This window comes from Podarcis filfolensis (genome assembly GCF_964270895.1).
Source record: "Podarcis filfolensis genome assembly, chromosome: 9".
Classification (NCBI taxonomy): Eukaryota; Metazoa; Chordata; class Lepidosauria; order Squamata; family Lacertidae; genus Podarcis; species Podarcis filfolensis.
In genome coordinates, this window is record NC_139610.1 from 64,709,963 (window position 1) to 64,728,814 (window position 18,852).

At 45.6% G+C, this 18,852-nt stretch overlaps 1 protein-coding gene across 29 annotated transcripts in view; it reads left to right on the top strand.

Annotated features, from left to right (window-relative positions):
• Positions 1–18,278, top strand: part of SEC31A (SEC31 homolog A, COPII coat complex component) — a 59,224-nt gene extending 40,946 nt beyond the window's left edge. For 7 of the 29 annotated variants that reach the window (XM_083570966.1, XM_083570983.1, XM_083570965.1 and 4 more), the window contains 7 exons: positions 835–1,143; positions 4,357–4,395; positions 8,760–8,818; positions 9,991–10,281; positions 13,939–14,058; positions 16,262–16,333; positions 17,695–18,278. In XM_083570966.1, the coding sequence (XP_083427092.1) occupies positions 835–1,143; positions 4,357–4,395; positions 8,760–8,818; positions 9,991–10,281; positions 13,939–14,058; positions 16,262–16,333; positions 17,695–17,874 (1,070 nt within the window). In that variant the 3' untranslated portion in view covers positions 17,875–18,278. Of the gene's footprint in view, positions 1–834; positions 1,189–4,356; positions 4,396–8,759; positions 8,819–9,990; positions 10,282–13,938; positions 14,059–16,261; positions 16,334–17,694 lie in introns of all 29 variants that reach the window. The other 22 variants (XM_083570988.1, XM_083570960.1, XM_083570961.1 and 19 more) reach the window with 4 other exon arrangements.
• The last annotated feature ends 574 nt before the right edge of the window (positions 18,279–18,852 follow it).

Below are 18,852 nucleotides of genomic sequence, written 5' to 3' on the forward strand. Positions count from 1 at the left end.
TTTTGGCCAATTAACATTATATTGCTATCTAGTGGGGTAGGAGAGCTGAAAACCATGGCAATACATTTCACATCTGGCGACCGATGTGCCCCTTTGGCTTCAGATAGTACATGGGTAGACTAGTCTAAAAAATCTGGGACACAAATGTTCCTGGCCTTCTAGTGCAGGCATAGGCAAACTCGGCCCCCTAGATGTTTTGGGACTACAACTCCCATCATCCCTAGCTAACAGGACCAGTGGTCAGGGATTATGGGAACTGTAGTCTCAAAACATCTGGAGGGCTGAGTTTGCCTAGGCCTGCTCTAACGGCTATGGAGGCTCATTTGCCTTATTTACCCATGTCTAGGAGGCTTAGTTTGGTCAAACAAGGTATGCACTTCCAGAGCAAACGCTAAATACATTACTTCTGGTAAATGTGCCACTGTAGCAACTAGATGGCTGTGAAAATTTGTGTCCTGGACTCCTCTACTCATGTACTACCTGAGACCAAAGGGGTGCATAGGTTGCCAGATGTGACCCCCCAGCTCTCCTACCCCACGATTCTAAATGTGTCTGTGGGGGGGTTATGGCTTTGCTTTCGTTCTCGTTTATTATGCATTCTGTGTTCTCATTTTGTATTTTTATGTAGCGCACCGCCCCGTGATCTTCGGGTGTTGTATGCAAATTTAATTAATAATAATTTTCCGTTTTTATCTTCCGTATTAAAGCAGGAACCTTTATCTGGAATGCTTAACCTGCAGCCCCTCTTAGGAGGGCTGTGTTTTCTCCCGTTTCAGCTGGGCCTCACTTTACTAACATAACCTTCTCCTTTCCCCCCACGCCTCTCCGATGTAGCTTGCCAGCCAGCGCAGCAGTATTCTTTCGGAACGGGGGGACCGTCGCTCTATCAGCCCCACCAGCAACAACCTCCTCCGCCCCCTACCTCGGCCTCTTACGCTAACCCTAACCCTCCTTACATGGCCTCTAACCCTCCCACCTCCATGCCCTCCCCGCTGTACCCAGCCCAGCCCCAGCCCTCCCCGACCAGCTTGAACCCCAGCTCTTCTCTTCCTCCTCCCCCTCCTTCTGGTGCCTCCTTCCAGCATGGCCGGCCGGGAGCCCCAGCATCTTCTCTGCCGTATGCGCTGCCTCCTGGACCCTCAGGTACAGAGCCGGCAACCAGTGAGCTCGCTGCATCCCAAAGAACAGGTCTGCGCTTGCAAAGGAGCCTTTGTTATGCATTTGGGGGGCGGGATGGGGCGCACGTTTCATTTATCCTCATCGTTTTGCATGTGTATGCTGACACGGTTTTGCGCAAAACTGGTGGCTTGCGCAAAACTCTGGTTGTGTGCTTCTGAAAAGCATCGCCATCTTTTGCCTTCTGTATAGGACCAGCAGCTTGCTCTGTCCAGAGCAGCGTGAGTGACCAAATGCCCTTGTCGTGAGTCAAAAGAGCATCCAGAGATAGTCCCAGGAGTCATTTGCTGTATAGAGGCTCTCAAACTGTGGGAGGGCCTTGACACCCTCCCTGCTTCAGCTGAACGTTATTGTTTTAACCAAAAACAAGACCAAAAGGAAGTCAAGACATCAGTGCTGGCAGCTTTCAGCCAGCGACTTGTAAGAACAAGGCTTTGGAATGGGACCTGGCTCTTGTTTGTTTGCCATGCCCCAAAATTGCCTAGCCAATTGTTTAACATTCACAAGCCTCCCGCAGAAAAGTGTGTCGCCCGCTATCAGTTTGCTAGATTTTTTTAGCCTGCCAGGAAGATCAGGGCCACCCCTACCTCCTTTACTCTTGCAAGAGCCCCATGGAATCCTCTAGGGTAGCCTTTCTCAGCCTGTGGGTCCCCAGATGTTGTTGGACTACAACACCCATCACCCCTAGCTAGCAAGGCCAGAGCTCAGGGATGATGGGAGTTGTAGTCCAGCAACATCTGGGGACCCACAGGTTGAGAACCGCTGCTCTAGGCTGAGAGATAGTGGCTGGCCGACATTCACCCAGTGAACTTCAGAACGGAGCGGGGATTTGAACCCAGCCTTTGCAGCCCAAGAGTCCAGCGCTTAAACCCCTACACCACACTGACTCTCCTAAGGTACGGTCACTTTACTGATTAGCACTGCAGTTGCACCCGTGCCACTCTGGAAAACCTGCAAAGCTACAGCCGCGCTGCACAGACCAAACATTTGTATTTATGGAAGTGTGTAAGTACAGGAAGCCTTATACTTCTCTGAAGTGGCATGGGAGCAACTGCTGTTGCCCTCTGGGAGCCAGAATCCCTAACAGGCAGATAGCCATGATGTGGGAAGGAGCCTTTTGGTTTTCTCTTTCTCACTTCTTAACAAAGATTATTCCATTAGCAAGCTCTGAGATGGTTTCAGGAGAGCATGGACCAGGGTTCTTGTTTTAAACCCAAGGTTGGGGACATTTTGGGTGGGGGGGAGCAGAAGGTTCAACCTGTCCCTTTAAAATAATAATGGTAGTAATTCTGGAAACTTAATCAGAGCATACCTTATAAACATGATGCTGTAATTCCAACCAGAACAAAATGCATTGGCCTCTGACCTATTATATCAATACTCCAGCCCTTTATATTCATTGTTAGCTTAAGTTTTTCCACTGGGATTGGCACCAGTAAGGGGGGGGGGCGAGCGACAGTTGTTCACTAAAGGTGAGACTCGATATCGACGAAGCAATTTAGAAACCCTTTAAAGGTATATTTTTCTTCTCGCATGAACTAAACAAGCATGTCTGGAACATTTGCTTCTGCATGTGTGTTAGCATGACACAAGAACGTTTGGCCCAAAATGAGAGAACTGTGAACTTGCTTTTGTTAATGTTTTTTGTCTTGAGCAGCTATGGGTGCATGATAACAGACCTGTTTCTTTATCGGCGTCGTTCAACTTTTTTCTTCAGCTTTCCTTTCCTTGAAAATAAAATGCAAATAAGCATAACAGGAGGACACAAAGCTTTTGTCAGGGACCAGAACTTTGTATTATTATTATTATTATGGCCAGGGTATGAAGGGAGCAAGGCTATTACAGATTACAGTTTTGGATGAAATTACGTTAGATACACAGCAGCTGCCTTTTACAGACTTTTAAGACCGTTCCCCTTTCCTGGTAGAAAAGTGGGTTAGAGTACTTTTGAGTTCACTTCAAGAAATACGTGTCCCAGGGTGCCTTGCAAAGAGTGCTGTGTACTAAAGTTTTCTAACGGGAGTAGCTTCCATGTCCGGTTCACAGCTGAACTTTTAAAACAGATGTGGTCCTCTAGATGTTGAGCTTCAGCTCCCATCATCCCTGACTGTTGGATTCCAGGCAACTAGAGGTCCATGCCTACCCCATCCCTGTTTTTGCAGGGATATCCCATTTTCACTTTGATAAACAGGACTAGTGATGTTAAATTCTCGAGAATATTCTCATTCTCGATTAATGAGAATATTAGATAATTTTCATTTAGATAATTTTCATAGGAGAATATTCATTTTAATGCATTGAAAATGATATAATTAGTTAATATACATGTTTATTCATGGGTAAACTTGTTCAGATGGCAACCAAAAACTGCAAAGATACTTTTATTCAGTGGGGCAGTGAATTCACAATCTTTGATTTTTTTTGCACCAAACTTGAAACTGAAAATTCAGCGTGAATGACTCACGTTAATCACCAAGTCTATTACATACAGTTGAAAAACAGGAATTCAGATGTTCATCAAATTAGAGGAATAGCATTTTTAAAACTAAAAAAAAAAAAGGTTTCTGTAGCTCACATTTCAGAACTGCCAATGGTGAATGACACAATGCTCCGTAATGTAACTGGATCAAAAAAATAATTATTCATTACTTACACTGGCAATATCACAGCTTGATTTATTATTTACTAGATTTTTTAAATGTGGATTGTAAAACTGGTTCTTACATTAGAACTTACAGTTTGTGGAGAATATTCTCCGGAGAATTTTCCAGCAGAGAATATTCACGAGAATATTCTCACCTCACATCAGTAAACAGGACTTTGGAACCAAGAATTTGGAACCAGGCCTTGCAGGCCTTAAGCAGCTATTCAAATTGAGTTCTCTGAGAATCCCACGGTTCCTGGGAAACTCCTCTAGGTTTTCTTAGTGAGGAGGTTGTGGATACTGAGTGCATTTCCTTGGAGAAGTTGGCTTGTTCTTTGCTGCTTAGGCAAACTCTGGGGCTGCATGGCTAAACTGGGAGTGAATATTGGTAAGAGCGGACGCTTGAAATCTGTTCTTGAAATCTTAGAAGGTATTTTCCAGCACATGCAAAGCTTGGGAAAAGCTGGTAATGGGAAGGTAGTGTATCTTTTTTCCTTTTAAATTGCTCCTGAGGTTTTTTTGCGTTTTGTCTGCAGACTATCAATCCATACAAGACCAAGCCAGTATCCTGCAAGGTGACTTAGCTACCTTTTATAAAATGGAAATCATTAAGGCACAGCACGAACATCTAACAAATTGGACTCTAGCAGTGCATGTGACCGCAAATTCAATACTTTGTGCTAATAATACTTGTTAAATCTAATGAAATTTAACACTCGGTAACATTTTAATGGAGACAAATGGTTTGACTCAAATAGCAGAGCTGGGATTTATAACCACAGATGTGATCAACTTCCAAAACAGATGTTTGTTGCATTCATTGGGAGAGGAGTAACGCTCTGAAATGTTAATTTCCATGGTCTGCACTATAATTTTTGAAGCAGTCTTTTGCACGAACAGGACAGCTGCCTTTCGTGTTCAGAAAAGCTGAGAAGACAGTTACACAATCTTCCAAATAGTTGCAACTATCCTTAAAATCAGGGCGTGTGTATTCTGCACTTTCCAATAGAACGTTAAAAGAAATTGCACCTAATCAATCCAAGTTCTGTGTCCAAAAAAATCCAGAATCATTTGCTTAACTTGGGCAGATTGAACAGATTTGCATAAGCTATTTGTAAACTAGCTCCTGCTTGTGCTGATGGAGAAGATGAGGAATTGCTGAAGTCGTGAAGATGTCTACCTGCAGTTCTTCCTTTCGGCACAGGAAATAGGTTTTGGTTAATAGAAGGAAGGAGAGCAAACTCGGCCTCAAACTCAGGGACATATAATAATATAATAATAATAATAATTTATTATTTATACGCTGCCCATCTGGCTGGGCTTCCCCAGCCACTCTGGGCGGCTTCCAACAAAACATTAAAATACCGTAATACATCAAACATTAAAAGCTTCCCTAAACATAGTCAGGTGGCCTCTAAGTTAGCCTGGCACCACATTCAGTATTTCTAGGGTTTAAGTGTTGGTTTTCACCAGGCTCTCTCAGTTTCCCAGGTGAGAGACTTGCTCATGGGGGGAGGGAAGAGAAAAAGTTGAAATGCTAACAGCAAATATTTCTCTTCTCCTTTGTTTTTCTTATTTCGCCTAATTTATCCTTCAACTTTCAGCCTTTAAAAAAATATGATTTTGTTAGTCCTGGGAAGGGAGAAAGAACTGTGAAGAACACTGAAGTTCTCCCTGCCTAGCCTTGACTGCTAGCTTCCAAGATTGGAGCAATCATTATCCCCACACTCTCAACCTATATTTTCTATAATGAGGACTAGAATCTTCCTTTGGAAAAGAAACGTTGAGATTCACAGAAAGTGAAATCCTGTGCCCAGTACACACTTAACTTCTTGCCCTTAGTTGCAAATGAGCTGCAGAACCATGGGAATCCAAATTTCTCAAGGAAACTGAGTTAATCCTAGACTTTAAGAGAATGGGAACTGCAGTTTTGTGAAAAGAAAATTATAGCACTGTGGTTAAAAACTCCAGCTGTGATTATTTTTGATTAACTATCGGTGTTGTGTAACAAACCTGCATTACTTTTTATTTTACTTGAGTGGCCCTTGAGTTCAGATCAGTTCAGAAGATCCCAATTTAAGCTGCCCCCTAAGCATGTTTGTTGGGGCGGGAGAGGTCCCTGCATACTCCTGAGCCAGAGCAAATTCCACCAGGAACATCTGCAGCTACTGATTCCGGATTCACACTCAGTATTGCTTTCATTCATTTTCAATAAGGCTTATTCGGAAGCCCTTGCCAATAGACGATAACATCAGTGTGTGTTCAGGCCAGAGGCCCAGCTGGCCACTTTTGTCTGGACAGGTTCATAGCTTTTTTATTTATTTAGATGATTTATTTGCTGCTTAGCCTTCTCTTCTTCTTTGCAAAAGTAAAATCTCTGAGCGGTTCACTGATACCGGCATAGGCAAACTCGGCCCTACAAATGTTTTTGGCCTACAACTCCCATGATCCCTAGCTAACAGGACCAGTGGTCAGGGATGATGGGAATTGTAGTCCCAAAACATCTGGAGGGCCAGGATATATATGTGACTTAAGAGGTTTAAATGATGGAGTCTAAAGAAGGAGAATAATATTAATGAAGAGCAAAACAAGGGGTTTTGTGAAGAATTTGGTGCAATTGAAAACATATGCGATATGCTCTTTACTGTATTTGGGTTATTATGATTGTAAAACCTTCTGTAATACTGTATAAAATTAATAATAATAAAGATAATAAAGGAAGAAACATCCGGAGGGCCGAGTTTGCCTATGCCTGCCATAGAATTTAAAATAAAAATGCAGTAAGTGCGATTAAAATATTGCAGTTAGTGATCAGGATACAGCAAACATATTGTAATGAACTTCATCCCTTAGGACCTCTAGCCTGCAGTGCAGAAATATGAAGTTTCCCATATGGGGATCAAACCTGCAACCTTGGCGTTATGGGCACCACCCTCAGTCTAACCAACTGAGCTATCGGTTTCCTGGACGGAGCGCTTTCATGAGCGATGCTGCTTTTTCCCAGGGAGGCACAGTAATTGGCACTGCAAACGCAGGGGGCTCCCTGCATTTTAGCTCCTAAGCCCATGAGGCTCAGTAGCAGGCAGCCGTTGTTACTCTACTCCCCAGTTAGTGATTATGAATTCAAGCGGCAAGATCTGTGGCAGCGCACTCTCCCTCTGCGAGACAGGCTTCCTGCCAAGCAGCAGCAAAACTTAATTAAGTGACTAAAACGAGCATGTTCACAGCAGCTTTGTTCTTTCCAATTTTTACCAGTTTTGATCCGAACCATTTTTTTAAGAAAAATGTTGACGCTGCTGTGGATTTATGGGTTACCAGGAATTACTGATTTTCTCCTGATATCCATGCTGCAAAAACTGGTTGGCTTTTTCAGCGGCCTGCACTGGAAAGGATAGGCGGTGAAGATCTAAACCTGCCATCTCTCGGCTACCAGTTGCTGATTTAATCCTAACATTAGCAAAACTACAGCTATGCGGGAACCTAGGCTCGAAAAGATCCCTTGCTGTCTTCAGCAGGCCCAGTTCCATTGTAACCAACTAATGGTTTTGCCCATTGCATATCTGAATACGTGTCCTTAGACTTTTTATTAATGCAAATAGCACAGGCATGTCCCCAGATTTAATCCTCCTCCCCCAGTGCGAAATCCATTGTCCTTTGGGAAGGGCAGTGCCCAGTGGTAAAGTTCGTATGCAGAAGGTCAGTCCTTTGCACCTCCAGGTGGTCAAGGACTCCTGCCAGTCAGTAGTAGATCAGAGGCAGGGAGCTTCCAGCCCGTGGGCCAAACAAATGTGGCCCTTCAGGGCTTTGTCTGGCCCTTGGCGCTCCACCCAGACCACAACCCTCACGGGCCTTGCTTCACACCCTCCTCCAGTGTTTTTGCATGGCTGGAATGTGTCCTTCAACTCTGATCATGCCTCTTGCTTGCATTGATGGAGGGTAGATAGTTGTGTGAGTGAGCGCTGGTAGGAACTGGCCCCCTGTCCAAAGGTAAATTGACATCTACTCCTATGCCCACGTTTGCCTCTGGCCTTGGCCGCCACTGTTATGTGGCCCCTGGAAGCTTCCCCAGAAAGGAATATGGCTCTCAAGCAGGGAAGTATCCCCACACCTGGTGTAGGGGAAGCTTCTAAGGCTAAGCAACTGTGCTTAGATGGGCCTATCGTCCAAATCAATACAAAGCAGCTTCTTTGTTCAATCACCACGAAGGCTCTGCAGCCCAGACTTCCAGGGCAAACCAGTAGAGGCATGTATTTTGACAAACGGTGGCCAGCACATCGCTCAGTTGGAAATGTTTCGGGGCATCAATCAGCATTTAAAACCCCAGAAGCGCCGAAATTCTGCATTCGCCTGAGCAGCAACACGGTATTCCAAAGTGGTGTCTGTTGCTAACAACGTCCGAAACAAATCTCTGAAATTTCAGATTTTCTTCGTTAGCCCAATGATAGAAATGTCAATGACCGTATTAAATATGTACCGATAAATAACAAATATATGTGATTATGCTAATTGTACTTGCAAATCCATGCCAGATTGACAAAGAGCGCTGTAATGAATGTTAATCGTAACTGGAATATTGTGCCGTCAATTTACATAAAGCTTTGCAGGTAGTATAAACCCACAGGGTAGGTCCTTCCCTCGTGGGGCTTGCGATCTGCATTCTGGCAGTGGAGGCAGAACATGCACAAATATAGGAGCAACTAGTTGGGTTTAGTTCCCGTTGAGCAGGAGGAGCAAGGGAATTGGGCCAAAGGCTATGAAGGCAGATGTGGGTTTTTGCGTTATTTGCATTCCTATTTCAATACAGAACATGCTCATCCCCTCTCTGAAATTTCTAGATTCCAATGAAATGCTAGCCTCTAGTTAGAATGTGGCAAAATTTGCTCCTCCTGATTTTCTGGGACACTTTACATTCCACTGATATTGTTTGGTCTTGTTGCAGGACCTCAGAATGGCTGGAACGACCCTCCTGCTTTGAGCAGAATTGCAAAGAAAAAGAAGGTAGGTTAAAAGGAACTTCTGACGTGCTGAGAGTGACTTTGAAGGCCCTTCCCCAGGTGTCCCTGCGATCAAAGGTGGCAACCAGAGAGAGGGTTATCTTAGCCTGTGTGTTGTTATCCTCCCTGATCAGCAAAATGAGGTTTTTAATTGTTCCAGTAGGCAAGACAGGACTCAAGAGGTTAAGATCTCTTGGATTTAGAAAGAGGAGGTTTTCCCCTGCCGGATATGAGACTGTATTATGAGGTATCCTATCTTTGCTGGTTGAAGGAATGGATAACATTAGAAAATTCACATATTCTACACTTAGAAGGTCATGACAATATTTTTGGTTGGCACGCTTATATATGGTATGAAAAGGTGAAAGTTCATAAAGGATTTAGAAATGTAATTAGGAAAAAAATGTATACAGTATGGAATAAATACAAGAATCTATTAAAAAACTTATGGAATATGCAGAAATGGTGAAACTTACCGGAAGAATAAGAAATCAAAATAACAAACTTTTTATAAAAGAATGGAAATGGTTTATTGAATATTTACAGATAAATTGTAAACAGATTAGAACATTGGCAGGATTGTTGTAATAACCTGCAGTTTTATAAGAGTTTATATTTAAAGTAGATGAATAAATGAGCAAATTAATTTGGATACGCAGAAGATACTTAAAATAAATTTAAGGAACCGCAGAAAGAGGGGAAAGGAAGTCAAGTTTTGAAATGTTAAAATGATTGTAAAATTAGTGAAATGTAGAAACCTGAAAAGCATATTTTTTTTTTAAAAAAAATAATTCTCTTGGATTTGTTTTAAATCTATCATCAGAGGGCTTGCGAACGCATTTCAGTTTATGAAAGACTGGAGCATGGAAAAGTCAACAGCAAGTTATACATGAATGAAGCTTGCCTGTTCCATCAACAGCCTCAAAAAGAACTCCTTTAAACTTAGCTAAATTGCTGGCTAGGGCTGATAGGAATTGTAGTCCGGAACATCAGGCTAGCAGAGGCTGATTTTAATGATTGAATGCCCAACGAACAAGGAACTGAAATAACCTTTGATAGGTGAACAGCCCTCAAAACAGTGGTAGCAAATATCATTTCCTACTCTTGCCTAATTTTATCACACACCTGTTGCCATAAGAACTCAAATGAGCTCTTCTTTTCCTCCTTCTGCCTTAGGTGCCTGAGAACTTCCTGCCTCCGGTTCCCATCACAGCCCCGATAATGAACCCCATGTCGGACCCTCAAGCCCAGCTGCAGCAGCAACAGCAGCAGCAGCAGCAGCAGCAGCCAGGAATGCCTCCTGCCCAGGTTCCGTTCCAGCCCTCGCATCTTCCTCCAGGCCAACCTAGCATGCCAAGCCCTTACCAGAACGTCCCACAACCTGGGGGCCAGACCATCATGACTCCTGCCGTGTCCATGCCCAGCATGGAAGGGGCTCCTGGAGCGCCAATTGGCAACACCATGCAGGTAAGAGCTGGTGGCCAGGTGTCTTGGGCCGGCTGGATGCCAAGGAGTGGTGGGGGGCACCAGCCGTGGAACCCCCTAGCTAACAGGACCAGTGGTCAGGGATGATGGGAATTGTAGTCCCAAACATCTGGCGGGCCAGAGTTTGCCTATGCCTGCTTTAGATACCTATTAGGTCCATAAATTACCATATAGCATATATTCAACACAAAAAACGACAATTTGTTGTTGACAAAGGACAGCTGGACATATAAAGGGCCCCATTACCTTCAGTAGCTTAGGGCGGTCATAGGCAAACTCAGCCCTCCAGATGTTTTGGGACTACAACTCGCATCATCCCTAGCTAACAGGACCAGTGGTCAGGGATGATGGGAATTGTAGTCCCAAAACAGCTGAAGGGCCAAGTTTGGCCATCACTGCCCTAGGGAACCCCCAGGGGAAGTGTCAGGGAACTGCCATCAGCTCAGAGGCGAGAGGTGGAAGGGCAGTTGTGTTATAGGGAACCTCTGGAAGTCTTGTGAAGCAGTTCCTCCTCTGGTGAGGAGGAAAGCCCCACCTCCAGTGGAGAGGAGGTGGTGGAACCAGAGGATGCTAGGGAGAGCCTCAACACTGACCCTGAGCAAGCCAGAAAGGAGGGAAGTACCCCTTTGCCAGCGCCCACTCTGCGCAGTAGGTTTTGGCGCAGGGAGGAGAGGAGAAGGTTGGGGGTCAAGCAACTGTTATGCTGGGGGAGGTACAAGGACCGACCACTCCCAGATTCTGCCAGCGACTGAGCCAGACATGAACTTGCGGCGCTCTTCACTGTAAATAGTTTTGCACTAAGAATAAAGCCTGGAAAAGACAGGTCGGAGTCTTGCCTGTTTGCTTTCGAGCAACCACACCACCATCTGACAGGAAGGATGCTCAGGGCCAGGCAATTGGTGTTGGGACGATGATGAGCGGTCAGAGGGAGAAGAGGGACAAGACTTGGGGGGAGGAGGTGTCGGAAGCTGAAGAGGTGACAGGCTTTAGTGAGCAGGAAGAGGCTAGGGCAGAGAGCAGTTCAGACTTTGAGGCTGTAGCGGAGGCTGCAGCAGAGGGCGGCCAAGAGGCAGAGTTGAACGATGGCATTTGCCACAACATTTAGAGATGGATGCTTTAAAAGGGGATTAGACCAATTTGTAGATGGGAAGGTTATTGATGGTCGCTACTCACGATAACCACACTCCCACCAGTATCAGAGGTGGTTGCTAGGCAATGTGAGAGTGGCTTTGCACTCATGTCCTTATCGTAGGCTTCCCATGAGCGTTTTGGTTGGTCATTGTGAAACCAGGATGCTGGGCTGTAGAGAGACCTTTGATCTAGTCGTGTAAATTTATTTGGTTTTCAGATTAAAGTTTTACAGTCACATAGCCAACATACAACATAGAAACAAGATTCCAGAGAATCTCATGGACTTCCTTTCTCCCCTTTGTGGGTCCTGTTGTTAATCACCTCCTCCCGCATCTTTTATAAGAATCCAAATCTTTTACATCTCCAATATGTCCAAAATTCACCATTAAACTACGTGTTATTCCAATCCTACTAACGATTTTAACTCTTCACAATGGTTTTTAAGATAAGATATAAAATATTCCCCCCATTCCTTATTAAAAATTTGGTCTTCCTGATTCTTCCTACCAGAGAAGAATGGCAGAGATTAAGTTGATGGATTATCCCGAAATGGCTAAAATGACCAGAAGAATCAGAAGTCAGACCTTTGATCTAACTGAGCATCTGTTCTTATGTCTTCATTGAGATTGACAGTGGAGTGAGAGGGAAAGAGTGCAGCCTGGGCAGTAGGGGGTTACCTTTGGCCCTGAAACAGTTGTCTGAGGTGGAATGAGAGGGAACGTATTCAATCCTGAGAAGATTCCCTCACCAGGCCAGCATCCCTTACATTTTGCCACCTGGCACAGATGTGGGGAGCCTTTGGCCCTCCAGGTGTTGCTGACCTACAGCTCCTGTCCTGCCTGACCATTGGCCATGCTTGCAGGGGTTGATGGGAGTCATAGTTCAGCCACATCTGGCAGGCCAGAGGTTCTTCACACATGTCCTGTTAGGTTGCGCCATCCCTTGCTACAAGACGAGGGGTCTGCCTCAGCCTCACTTCACAGACAGGGAGGCCATTATCTGGTTCAGGGGTCGGCAACCCAAGGCCCATGGGCCACAAGCAGCCCATGGGGGTCGTTTAACTGGCCCATGGACCCCTGCCACCTGCTCGGTCGGCTCCCGTTCACTAAATTGGCGCGGAGCAGAGCAAGGACCGCCTTCCGCGACGCTGGCCTGCTTCCCATTGGCTGCAGGAAGCTCCTGCAGCCAATGGGAAGCTGCGCACGCCTTCTCCGCACCGGAAGGAGCTCCGGAAATAGTGTTTGTGTGTGCGTGCGCACACACACACGCTCCAGCCCACCGTGGCGTCTGCGGGACCGTGAACCGGCCCAAGCCACAAAAACTTTGCCGACCCCTGAATTCTGGTTAGATCCCCTCTTTGCCTGATGTGGTAACAGCCATGTCGCCTGGACAGGCAGCTGTTGAATTTCTGAACGGCTGGTTGTTTCTTCTCCCTCCCACTTGCTCAGTGGGAGGTCTGCGGGGTCCTGCCTGAAGAAACAATCAGCCTTTTGACTTGGGGGATTGTCTTTGAAAGCAAATGACTGCCTTGTGGGTGGGTTGCTATGCGGTGAGAGACGTTGGCTCATTTGGAGCCACATTGTTGAGGCAGGCAGGATTTGCCAGTTTTGTTTGATTTAGATCTTACTGATGTTTAGGCAGAAGTTAGCATTTGCTTTCCCTGTCCCAAAATCTTTCAAGGGTGCAGAAATATGGACTCTAAACGCCTGATTATCCTGTGGTAAGAGGGAATCCAGAGTGAATGGGTTTTATGCTAAGGCACGATTAGCAGGGCTGCTTCAGCGTTAAGAGGCAAATTTCGCAGGTACCATTAAAGGGCAGTACATTGGTAGGTGTATAGAAACAAGAGTCTTTTGGCTTTGGACTTTCTTTGTCACTGGACAGTTGGCCCAGGGTGGTTATTGACTGAAGGAACACAGTGCCACCACCTTGCTGAACCTAAGCAGGTCTGAATCTGCTCAGTGTCTGGATCAGAGACTACCTGGGACCTGCATGTCCATTGACTTGGGTTCCATGATGGAATATGAATGTAAAAATATAAGGGGGGGGATAGAAAATAATATATGGGAAGTGAGTTGCCAGGAAAATGTTGATTGTGGTCTTGGAAGTGCAACAGAAAGGATCATTCTGTAACTTAAGGGTTAATTGTGTTACCAGTAAGAAGAGTGGAAGTGTTGCTTAGCAATCAGGCAGAATAGCATGATTGCTAGTGGAGTAGCACGTGCTCTGATAGGCTGTGTAGTTCTGTGGGAGTTTTCCCTTTGTATGTTTTTGATTGAATGTCTCCATGCCTCAAACAAGGCCTGAACTGGAAGCGAAATGCTCTCTGTCCCTTTCTCCTCAAATCATACACTCTTTCTATTTGGCTTCCTCAGTATCAAGACCTTCCCTCTGCATTCCATCTGTGTTATTTAAGTGACTTTACTAACATGCGGTTCCCCTGGAGTAAAAAGACTGGGAGCAAATGATGACAAAGCGATATTCCAAATTACTCTTCTTCCCCTCTAGCATGTGCAATCCTTGCCAACAGAGAAGATAATGAAAAAGCCCATACCTGAGGAGCACCTTATCCTAAAGAATACATTTGAAGCTCTGATCCAGAGGTGTCTCTCTTCAGCTACCGATCCGGTATGTCCTTCATGTGTTTCTGTGTTTTGGTGGTGGTGGTGTTTTTATATAAAAAAATGCATTTTATGTAGTGTAATCACACATTCAGAGCTGGTGGCATCCATCACTGTGTGGTGAGTCATCAGAAACGATTTATCACCAGCAGCTAGGCTCTCGCCAAGTGCTTCAGATATTCAGCCTATCAGAAAAATTGCAGTTACTGTGTGATTTACACAATGGGAGAGCATAATCTTAGGCTGTCTTCCCTTGCGGGCGACTCGAATTAAGATAAGTGCTTCTTCCCCAATCCAAATGGTTCAAGAAGACCTTGCAAACGCAGAGGACGGCGGCAAAAAAGGAATGTTTTGCAGACACGGCCGAAATAGGATTCAGCACCTTGGAGAGCTGCAAGTGAACAGTGGTAGGGAGCTGCAGATGGGCTTTTGTGGCCTGACTCTGTGGAATGCAAGTTTGTATTGTCATTTTGGTCTGGGGGCTTGGAGTGGTTGGGTCCAGGGATACCAAAGAAGGATGTCAAAGAGATATCTGAAGAAGTGTGCATGCACACGAATGCTCATGCCAATAACAAACTTAGTTGGTCTCTAAGGTGCTACTGGAAGGAATTTTTTTTTTTTGTTTCTTGTATGGCAGACCAACACGGCTACCTACCTGTAACTAGTTCTAGTGTTTTATTAAAAGGAAAGGTGTAGACTTACAGCAAACCAGCCTGCCAGGTCTCCCAGCCTTTACAGACACGGGATGGACTCTGCAGCAAGGAGATGGCTTGTTTGCACCCAAGCAAATGTGCATATGTTTTTTATAGACAAAGCGACATACACCACTTTGCCAGGACTTCCCATCACTTCACCTGACCAGGTGAGGGTATCGGTGGCAAATTCCCAAATCTTACAGATAGTTCCCCTTACTGGGCCCAGAGCCCAGCACCCGAAGCCCACAGACAATGACATCAAAACATGCCAATTAGCTCAGATCACAGCAAGTGAATATAAACGTATTTGAGCTCATTGCTGCAACTACCAATTAATTGTGGTAGTTATCTTGACTACCAAGATGGTGTTTGCAGAGCTTATGGAACAGCTCACCTTTGATTCAACACAGGGAGGTAGGGAAGACGCAGGAGCGTATCCTGTTGGTTGACAGCAGCGGAACCGCCTTCCATAAGCCGAGTGCTGGGTGCTTGCTTTCACCTTCAAGGACACAGTTCTCTCAGGAAGATAATTGTGATTCAGACTCGACTGAGGAAGACCTTCCTTTCTACCTCAAAGCCAGCAGTTCTGTGTGCCCTCTGTGCAGTCCCACATAAACAACTTGGCTTGTGCAACCAGCTGCTCTGAACCTCCTGGACCAAGGGTTAGGAATCTCCAACCTCTGTGCCAAAATTGGCCTGCCTGGTCATTTTCATGAAATGACGCCCGCTTGCCCCACACCCTATGTCATATGTGACTTGGGATATGGGGCAGGTAGATGCTTGGCCACAAAAAGAAGGACTGAACCCATTATCAGTTGATGCCTGGGGAGGTTCAATCCTGCTTTGTTCAGGTGTGCCAGCCAACTGCTGGAACCAGCTGGTGCGCCAAAGCCTTGCCTAAAGTAGGATTGACACCCCCCCCACACACATGTGCATCAGCTGATGTGTGGGGAGTTGAATCCTACTTGGAGAGGAACTTTCCCCATGCTTAGGAAGCACATCAAAGTACATACTAATTCATATGTATGTTTATATTGGGATACTGCCGGGGAGACAGGGGCATCAGGCTGGCTCCAGCCATCAGCCGGCAGCCGGGCGATCACCGGTCTCCCTTGGAACAGCATCAAACAGCGACACAAGCCTCAGATATGTTTAGAGACTCGTGCACGCTCTATCAGCAGAGTGAATAAATCTTCGCACAACAGAAGTGGCGGACAGAGCCATGTGTAAGCATAATTTACAGCATTTTATTCAGCAGCATGAACAAAGGAAAAAACATGTCTGCTTCCCTTCGTGTCCAGCAAAACAGCTAAAGCAAAAGCAATATACAAAACGGAAGTTCCCAGCGAGCCTGTGCTGGAAGTAAACAGGCATGTGGCACACAACAGTCATGCCTGTTCCTTTTAAGGTGGAACGGAACTATATCCTAACAGTTTATGTGTGTGTGCTGGTTGAGCATTGATAAAATTTGATAAGCTTGTTTAACGACTTCCTATGTTCTGGTCTCTTCTGTAGCAAACCAAGAGGAAACTTGACGATGCCAACAAACGCCTGGAGTTTCTGTATGATAAACTTAGAGATCAGACCGTAAGCTTTATTTATCATTGTGCATTATGCTTTGCCCTGCTCAGATTATCTTCCTTGCATTTCATCTCCAAGCCAGGCATTCTAAACTTCAGCAGCTGAACTGCTTCCTTCAGATCGTTCTCCAGCCTTCCTTATTTATTCTTGCATTGTTTCCCCGCTTTTAAAAACTATTTGTTAGCTAGAAATAATTCCTGTGCTATAAGATGGGTCTGCAGTGTTTTGCAGAATAAGTAAATGCACTTCCTGGGTGGGATTTGGGAATCCGTTTTTGAAGCGATGTCACCAGAAGGTAGCTTTGTATGTGGCAGCTGGCTGTTTAAGCGATCTGACAAATGGAGCATGTGGTAATTTCAGGCTGAATGTTGAGTTGGGCTCCTGGGAATCCCAATAAAATGCTTAAAACCGTCAGCACTCATTAAATAGCATTAGAAATCCCCAAGCCAGACCAGCTGTAAAAAGTCCATATATCTGTTTCAGTGTTCTGTCCCTTGAGTGGCCGAGCAGAATAAGACGGAGCCCAAGGGATGACTTGTGTGTATTGGGGAACCTGGGCTACCAACGTCCACCAGCCCCAGCCAACATGGTCCAGTTGGAGTCATCTGTAGGGCCACAGCTTCCCCATCCCTGGCCTACAGCATCGGTCATTATTGGGAGTCCTGCTGACTCTGAATAGACATTGCACACAGTTGCTGCAGATGCTGGTGGTGTCACAGCACAAAAAAGCCAACTCTTGTAAAAAGTATTTGCTTCCAATCTCCAGCTGATGCATCATCCAGAACGGCATTTCATTCTGTACCAGAAATGCTCTCCATAACCTATCCTTCCACCATGTGGGTTGGGGAAGTCCTGTAGTGGCGCAGGAGACAACATTCTGTGGTCTTGGCTGGGCAGGGCAGGAGAGGCAGACACACTGTTCCACATGCCCTGGAGCAGGGCTTCCCAAACTTGGGTCTCCAGCTGTTGTTGGACTACAACTCCCATCATCCCTGGCTAGCAGTGGTCAAGGATGATGGGAACTGTAGTCCACCAACAGCTAGAGACCCGAGTTTGGGAATTTCCTGCTAGAGGAACGGGAGAAGGGGCTGCTACTGCCTTGCACCAACCTGTTGCCGTTGGCGCTTGCAGCTGCCCTTGGAAGAAGTTGTTTGCTTCCCCCAGTTGCATCTGCCTTTGTGAAGTTGTGTAAAATAATAATGCGGCAACCATTGATGAGGACAGATTTTCCAGTGGCCATTTAGCCACTCCACTCTGAGTGGCGTGCTTGGGGCCAAGAACACTGGAGTGATGTCAGGTTGCGGTGCCCAGATATCTCTGTGAAAAGGGTACCTTCTCAATTGTGTTTTCTTTCCCCCTCCCTCCAGCTCTCCCCAACAATAATCAACGGTTTGCACAACATCGCCAGGAGCATCGAAACACGGAACTACACGGAGGGCCTGAACATCCACACCCACATAGTCAGCACTAGCAACTTCAGCGAGACGTCCGCCTTCATGCCGGTGCTCAAAGTGGTCCTCACCCAGGCCAACAAGCTGGCCGTGTGAAGTGGGCTTTTCGCAGAGCAGAAGCATGCTGCTTTCAAGATGGCGTGCTGCGAGATGGACCCCGGCCCTTAGAGCATGATGCGATATAGAAAGCTGGCCACGACAAAGTCATTTTCTCTTCTCCCTCCCCACCCCACCCTTGCCGCAGATGAGCTTCGTTTTAGAAGGGCCAGCAAGTCCTGGTGCTTTTTCTTTCTCTCCATCTTTTATTACCCTTATCTGCAGATAAGTGTATTTAATTGCGCCACGTCATATACCCCATTTTAAATGCATGTTACCTGCTGCTTTGAAAGTGGCTTTTAAATACAGCAAAGAGGGGAGTTTGTGTGTAAGGCTGACCTCAGAAAGCAATTTTTCCCCACATTCCTCTGCATCAACAAGCAATTAAAATGTTTCAGATTCTATTTTCTGTGTGCGCTGAGTTATTATTCCTCCTCCTTAAGGCTTCCGCAGTGTCAGTGGGATTTAGCTTAATTAATTTTTAGCTTGCTTAATAGTTTAATGCCTTTGCTTTCATTAGGCCGAATGGCTATTTATTTAAACCCATTGCCATGAAGTTATGCACATATATATATCGATGCCCCCTTCCCACGCTGATTCCTTCTATAACAGAGGTCAGATCAGTGCCGGAGGAACCTCATCGAAATGGTACTAAGGTTGGTTTTGATAGATCAGACAGCAAAGTTCCCATGACTGTGAGTCAGTTGGAATGATGGCATCTTGCGAACACCTTGTGCGTGTCAGCTTTCTAAACAATGATTTCCAAACTCCCTACCTTCAGGGAACACACAGTGGCTTGTCTGTCAAGCTGCCCTTTTGTGTTGCAAAGGATTTTGAAGCATCTTCAGGCATATGCACAGTTCACCTGGGGCACTGGCCCAGCCTGTAAGGCCTTCCTGTTGCCCCAAATGAAATAAAAACGTGATCACAAACTCTGTATTCTTTGGTATCTACACCTTAGAAGGGAAGATGTGAAGT